We start from the raw sequence: 7,556 nt of genomic DNA, 5'->3' as shown, positions 1-7,556 counted from the left end.
TCTCAGAGGAACCCTTGCTCTTGGGGAGGAAATGACAAAAACAATAATGAGAATTTCAGCAAGTGGACACCTGGGGCAGGGCTGGTGCACACACTCCTTTCAAGAGAACTCTGAGCATGGGTGGGATCAGACCACTGTCCAGATCGTGTTTTTGCTCTACCTGGACACAATGATGTTTCTTTTCTCCATGCAAAGAAGGAAAAGATAAGTGGCTATTTTGAATTTGCTAATGCAGCCATTTCTTTTATTTGTACTGAGGCTACATAATGTGGGTTTTGTAAAGTCTGCAGGATACATTTCTAATGGAAACACTCGCGTGCACGACTACAACAGCAAAGCAATAAATTACCATGATTTTGTACCCCCTGCAGCTCTGAGTTCCATCATACTTCAGGAATGTTGCTTTCACTTATAAAAAACTCTACAAATATTGGTTTGCCAGAAAAACAAATATTAAATGAAAATTGTGCTCAAAGACATGAGAAAAAGTGTGCAGTCAGCCATTGGAGACTTGAGAAATAAATCGCACCGGGAAGAACAATTTGCGATATATATAGCTTGCTTAATAATTTACTGGAATTTGCAAACATGGCGATTATGCCAGGCACCGGGTATTTGATTAAATTGAAGAAAATAGCCCCACAGTGTAAGCTGTCCAGAGACTGGGAACGCTTGTATTAACGTGAAAAGGTTTTTGTGTTTTTTAAATTAGAATATTCTTAGAGATTCCAATTTTACTTTTAGCTGGAATGCTTGTTTTTTTTTGTTTTGTGGTTGTTTTTGTGTATTCTCATAGCAACTAAATGACTAGCCAGAGTACTAACATGTGATATATGGCTGTGATTCTGGGCATATTAACTCTGTAAGCCCTTGTTTTCTCACCATGAATATCAGGCAAGAGGGGTGCCTGGCACATGGTGACACGTTCAATGTTAGATGTGAAGAGCCCACAGAACCGACTATAGGCAACTCGCTTTTCTGTGAACTCAAAGCCAGGATTGTGTTTGGCCTGGGGATATAGACATGAAGCAAAGAGCTGGTCCGCAGGGAGTCCACAACCTGTGTGTCTTTCAGTGGCTTTGGGAGCCCTGGAAAGAGAATAACTAATATACTGGATGGGGAGAGGGGCCAGAGAACGTGGCAGAAAGGGGACAGTGATGCCGGCCTAGTGAGCATTCGGGAGAAAGGAATAGGAGGGTGAAGCGGAGGAACAGTGTGCTGGAGACGGCCCGGGTGGAGGGGCCCCGAGTCACTGTGTCTGTAAAACGCTCCTGCTCTTCTGACAACTAAAGGTAAAATCCCCTACATTTTAAGTGTTGACTTAATTATATCCAACTCTACTAATTCTTGCCAACTCTGTACCGCTGGCATCTCAAATCAGCTATCTTAACAGACGAACAGTGACTTCACCGGTTCTCCACACACTGTACACCCAGGAGATTCTGGTAACAAGAGGCCATCACACAATTTTTAATTTAAAATTTTAAGAGTAAAGTCTTTGAAATGGCTAAAAGCAGTTATACAAAAATCTGGAATACAATTTATTCAAAGCGTTTCACATTAAAATTATATTAGGTTCAAATACACGGATGCTCAGTTACATATAAAACACACTATAGTTTCCAAAAGTCTACAATGACGTGTACTTTTTAGAACTAGCTGTTTGCTTATAATTTGAATCTAAAACATATTATTGAGCGTTGCTATAACTGTGTTTACTCTGTATTTCCATTCATTTCAATTTCACTGGTAGATATTTAGAAAGCATCCATTTATAAGCCCACCTAGAATGTACAATTATTAAACTTTAAATATTTACATTCAAAAGGGAAAGCCAGTGCTAAAGATATGACATGACATGGCATGACAGTTCTTTGTTAATCATGTAATACATTCAATTAGCTGTTTAGAACTCTAGGTTAAGATTCATGCCCATTTCCTCTGCACTACACCCACATTTCACCAGTCAATACACAAGGTTGGCTTGGAGTCACTTCATGCGATTGAGATTGTACTGTTGACAGCGAAGTCCAGATTATGCCCCAGGGTTATGCCTCATTTGAGAGACCTCTACTGATGAACATTAATACAACTGAGCTCAACTATTAGCATAACTGCAAAAAATAAGGCCTGCTTCAGTGGAATCACTAGAGGGAGGCTCATGGCAAATCCGGCAATATCATAACCACGACACGTGCCGGTCCTGCACCCGGGTCACAAGGGCAAGTTTCATTAAGTCCCTAGGTCTCATGGTTCCTCAGGTCTAACTACAAAAAGATGAAGAATATGGCCAATGTCATAATAACATTTCTTGGCGCTCCTCCATCATCCCACCCTCTCAATCCGGCGGCTCTAGATGCAGGATGGCTGGTCCCATAGGACAGGTTAGCAGCACAAACAGCAGGCCAAGTTATTTCCCCAAGGCAGGGGCACCCCCCCCCCCCCGCCCGTAAACAGTGGGAAGCAGGTAAGTGGTCACTGATTTCAAATAGAGAAGGAATATAACAAAAAGGGGATAACTCAAATGAAACATTTTCAATCCCCGTACCTTTGTAATGGCAAACTGACTACCACCGTACATTCTTTATAGTACCTATTTACAATGTAGATATTAATGGGCATGAAAGCCAATTTGGAGATAACTTTGAAAAAACTGAATGTACACCAAGATTCCACTCCTTCGTATATTAAATCACATAGTTATAGGATCTGAGTAGAAGTAAGAGGCTTGGTGTAGTGGTATTTTGAGCTGACAATTCCTGAAACCGGAATGAGAGGAAGTGCCTTGCTCCATGTCATGATCAGTCAGGACTCAGACTCCGTTTTGAAGACTTCTATGAGCAGAGGCTCATGGAGCCATTGTGGTAGAGGGAACGCATGGTGAGGAACCTCTAGGCACTGGCAAACAGTACCCTGACCAAGGGCAAGTCTCTGATTCTGCTTCACTGGAAAATGCGCACTGGGTTTAATGGCTGGTAAGACATCTTCTAGCGCCAACATTTTTTTTTTTAATGTTTCTTTTTTTTAAAAATATATTTTATTGAGTTTTTACAGAGAGGAAAGGAGAGAGATAGAGAGTTAGAAACATCGATCAGTTGCCTCGTGCACATCTCCCACTGGGGATGTGCCCGCAAGCAAGGCACATGCCCTTGACCGGAATCGAACCTGGGACCCTCCGGTCTGCAGGCCGACGCTCTATCCACTGAGCCAAACCAGTTTCGGCATAGCGCCAACATTTTACAAAACTGGAAAATTATGCAGGGCTTCATACATGTAAAGAATTGATATATCATAGAATATTAAACATTAGAAAGCTCATTAAACGCCATTCTGTGCAGCTCCAACATTCGTCAGACAAACAATATTAACAAGTAAGTCTTCAATAAGGGAACCTTTTAATGAAAATAATAGATGAAATTGAGTACAGGGTCGGAAGAAGAGTCAATTGGAAGAAGACCCTAAAAAATTATGGCTTCATACATACATCAGGAACCTCTAAGAAAATGCCATAGATTTATGTTGTAGGCAAACCCAAAAAAGTCTGGTGACCAAGTGCACACAGCTATTGTCAATCAGATGTTGTACATATCATATCCCATATTACCAATAAATACAAGCACAAAAACAGATTAACTTTTCATTTATTTATTTTTGTACTCTCAAATACATTTAAAAAATAACATTTTCGACACAGAATCACAAATACACAAAAAAACAAAGTAGTGCGCGCTTGCTTCACAAAGGGGTCTCCCTTAATTCCTTTAGCTGCTTTGCATAAAATTCAAAGCTTTCCTGTTGAGGAGATAAAAAGGAAGGGAAGGTAAGATTTACTAGCAAGAGGTGATGGCACAAAACTTAAAAATCACAAAGTACTGCAAACTGGCAACACTTTGTTTCATGAAATCACCAGCCCCAGATTCAGAGTAAACGCTAGCACCAGGAGCTTGTGTGAGCGTGTTTGTGTGTAGGTACCTGGGTATGGACAATTGTGGTGTTTGAAAAAAACATGGTGTGTGACTTTCAGTTCAATGACACAATAAAAAGAAATACTGCATATGATTCCTCTTGTTAAATAGAACAATAAAAACAATAGCCAAAGCAAGGAAACAACTTAAATGTCCATCAACGAATGGATGGATAAAAAAGATATGCTATACACACCCGTGGAATATTATTCAACCATAAAGAAGAATGAAATCTTGCCATTTGCAACAACATAGATGCACCCTGGAGGCATTATAGTAAGAGAAGTGAGACAGAAAAAGATAAATACAATAAAATCTCACTTATATGTAGACTCTAACAAAACACAAAACAGAGCTCATCTAGAGAAGACTGGTGGTTGCCCGAGGAGAGGTGGGGGATGAAATGGGTGAAGGGGGTCAAAAGGAACACATTTCCAGCTATAGAGCCAGTAAGTCATGGGGATGTAATATACAGCATGGTGCTTATTAGTTAATGATACCGTACTGCATATGTAAAAGTAGCTAGCGGAGTGGTTCTTCAAAAGTTCTCATTACAAGAAAAAAATGTTGTTACTATGTATGGTGATGGATATTAACTGAACTTATTGTAGTGTCATTTTGCAATACATACAAGTACCAAATAATTACATTGTATACTTGAACCTAATATAATGTCAATTATATCTCTAAAAAATGTCCTAAGTGAAGAAATAAAAACAAACTTATTTAAACTGAATAAGCAATTAACAGTTCTATAAAACCCTTGGCTATTGAAATATAGGTTATGAAATGCTATTTCAAGTTGAAATAATGAGAAAACCACCCCAAGGACATTTGATAAATTCATAACTGTAGTTGAAGGTCTGAAACTGACCTTGTACTTTAAACCTCACTCCCAGAGGGTTACATCTCCCACAGTCCATGCCCAATGTATGAAAGTTCAGTCCCTGAAACCCTCCCCTGAGGTTTTCCACAGAGATCTAATCCTCATGTAATTAAGTATTCAACTTATTCTTTTTTACACATTATTGTGAAGTGTTCATAAATCTGTAGAGGTGATTTTTTTCTCTTAAATACTCACAGGGGGCTCAGGGAAAGGGACAGGCTCTCCAGCATTCTTCAGCAAAACTGCATAACGTTTTAGAAACAGATCATCCAATTTTATCTTCTTTGCAGTCAAATTTTCATACAGTGCTTTGGCAGATGAGACATCTTTGTCCACGCCTGAAGAAAGAGATATTAGTCACAGATAAAAGACAACCTATTTTCATCTTTCCCCAAAACATTTAGCTATAGAGGGGCTCCTGTCTTTCTACCTGGATCGCTTTATTCCAAATTAACACTTAACTACCTTAGCAAAAGGCACATTCAGAATCTACAAGCACCCTCACTCCTTCCTCACACCTCTCATTCATGGAGTGTGTGCGTGTGCAAGTACTATTTCACTTAAGTGGGTAAGTGAGTAGCCCAGGAGCTACTAGTAGGTTTAGCTGGCTCTCCACCTTGGCTGATTTGCAGAAGTTTTCTTTTTACGTTTACTGCTAAGATTACAGGAGCTCTGCTATTAACTGCTGGTAACTGTTAACATCTAGGCCCCTAACAACCCCCTTACCCTACACTAATGTTCTATAAACAACCCCAACGGTGGCAGCACCAGGGCGGGCCTCCAGAATGGACATGAGAAGTTTAGGAATCAACCGAAAAGGGAGCGAGGGTGATGACACACCAGCTCTCACTGGGTTTGAACAGATCTTTGTAGGTTGGGTGAACTCAGTTTCCTGTGTCAATTCTTTCCCTGCCATGCCAAGGGCTCATCTTCCAGAAAGCCGCTCAGAAACTCCGACCTTCCTTTCACCACTTCCTGATCCCCCTGCTTCTTCTCCCAGGTGGGATTACACAATAATAGTTTGGTGTTGTCTGACCCTATTTCATGTTACTTAGTTATTATTTAATATCTGCCAATGGAACTTTGAGAAGGTTTACGATTATAGCTGTTTTAAAATACTTCATGTTCTCCTGACAAGGCTGGAAAACCAGAGAACCAATTTCCTAATTCTGATTGGAATCTCTTGTCCTGCCAACGATAAAATCAAAAAAGCAGTTATTTACCTCCTGCCTCAAGTGAGCAAATCAGTGGTTGGCAGATGGGTAGGTGATCAAAACTCAGAAATGCTACCGTGTATTTTGATTACTAAGGAAAATTTAGACTAATTCCCTCTCATATGTGATGGGCAGGCAATCAGGAAACTGCCTGAAGACAGGAATTTCAACTGTGACTTAAGGTAAAACTTTGGAGCCCATTTTTAGTAAAGGGCCTGTTATTTCAAAGGCCTCAGTAGGCAAGGAGAGTATTGAAGGAGCAAGAAGGCAAGGCAAGTGGTAGTCTCGAGTATGTACCTATTTCATGGAGTGTTTCAGGTGGCAGGGCCCTGGGGAGGCTGGATTGGTTCCCAGTATGTAAACCCAAGTGGACTCCCAAGACTTCCCAGGAGCCCGGGATCCCACTCAACACACAGGGCCTCTCTGAAGATGCTCAGTGATACCTGTTTTTATGTTAAAGGTATATGAATAATTTCATATTTTTCTCATAGTTTTTAAACATAGTCTAAAGCTAAGTAAATGATTTATATAATTATCTGATATTTATGATTTCTACCTTGAGCTACAGACGAACTTAGTCGGCTATATTACAATTATTTAAATGACTTAAATAATATAGTCAGAATAAACTAATTACCACAGCTTTTCATGATGGAAGTGTATACTTCTTCTTTTTCAATTAATTCAGGAATCAGTTCTACTAAAGATCTCAATATTGGTGCCTAGGATATTAAAAGAGAAGTCAGAAGAACTGTGAAATAAAACACTGATACATAAACATTAAATCACAAAATCTTGACAATAATTACAACAGAACTGCCTACTCAATTTAATGGACTATTTCCCTTCTGTATACAGGCTGGGTTCAGTTCCAGACCACTGCAAGAAAGCAAGTACCATAATAAGCAAGTTGTAATTTTATTTGCTAGCTTAAATTTGTTAAAAAAAAAAAAAAAAAAGCAACATCGCCTGGCTGGCATAGCTCAGTGGTTAAGCATCGGTCTATGAACCAGGAGGCCACAGTTCAATTCCCGGTCAGGGCACAAGCCCGGGTTGCAGGCTTGATCCCCAGGATGGGGTGTGCAGGAGGCAGCTAATCAATGATTCTCTCTCATCAATGATTTTCTATATCTCCCTCCCTCTCCCTCCCTCTCTGAATTCAATAAAAATATACCAAAAAATTTGCTATTAGGCAAAAAAAAGTTTTTTTTAAGTGTGTGTGTGTGTGTGTGTGTGTGTGTGTGTGTGTGTGTGGGAGGAGGAGGTGGGGGAGGGCGGAGGGAGGGGTAGGGGGGAAGTGTGTAGAAATTAAGGAAGTCTTAGACCTTCCAGACTGGAGGCAACCTAAATGTTTCACAATAAAACAAACGTTATAATTGGCACTCAATTTGAAACTTCATAATGTGCCTAAATAAACTAAGAATGGGGTTCCTGGTGCTCAACAGGTAAAATCAGATCTAAATAAAAATTTTTTGAAATATGCTTTTATTT

General features: G+C 39.9%; 1 protein-coding gene across 3 annotated transcripts in view; it reads right to left on the bottom strand.

Moving 5' to 3' along the window:
* Positions 1 to 3,623: 3,623 nt before the first annotated feature.
* The window catches only part of LRPPRC (leucine rich pentatricopeptide repeat containing), a 91,608-nt gene continuing 87,675 nt past the window's right edge, over positions 3,624 to 7,556 (bottom strand). For all 3 annotated transcript variants that reach the window (XM_059659964.1, XM_059659967.1, XM_059659966.1), the window contains 3 exons: positions 6,703 to 6,787; positions 5,047 to 5,189; positions 3,624 to 3,792 (listed from right to left, as the gene is read on the bottom strand). In XM_059659964.1, coding sequence (XP_059515947.1) covers positions 3,736 to 3,792; positions 5,047 to 5,189; positions 6,703 to 6,787 — 285 coding nt within the window. In that variant the 3' untranslated portion in view covers positions 3,624 to 3,735. The remainder of the gene's footprint in view (positions 3,793 to 5,046; positions 5,190 to 6,702; positions 6,788 to 7,556) is intronic.

Source organism: Myotis daubentonii, chromosome 12 (assembly GCF_963259705.1).
Source record: "Myotis daubentonii chromosome 12, mMyoDau2.1, whole genome shotgun sequence".
Taxonomy (NCBI): Eukaryota; Metazoa; Chordata; class Mammalia; order Chiroptera; family Vespertilionidae; genus Myotis; species Myotis daubentonii.
This window is presented reverse-complemented; position numbering and strand designations above follow the sequence as displayed.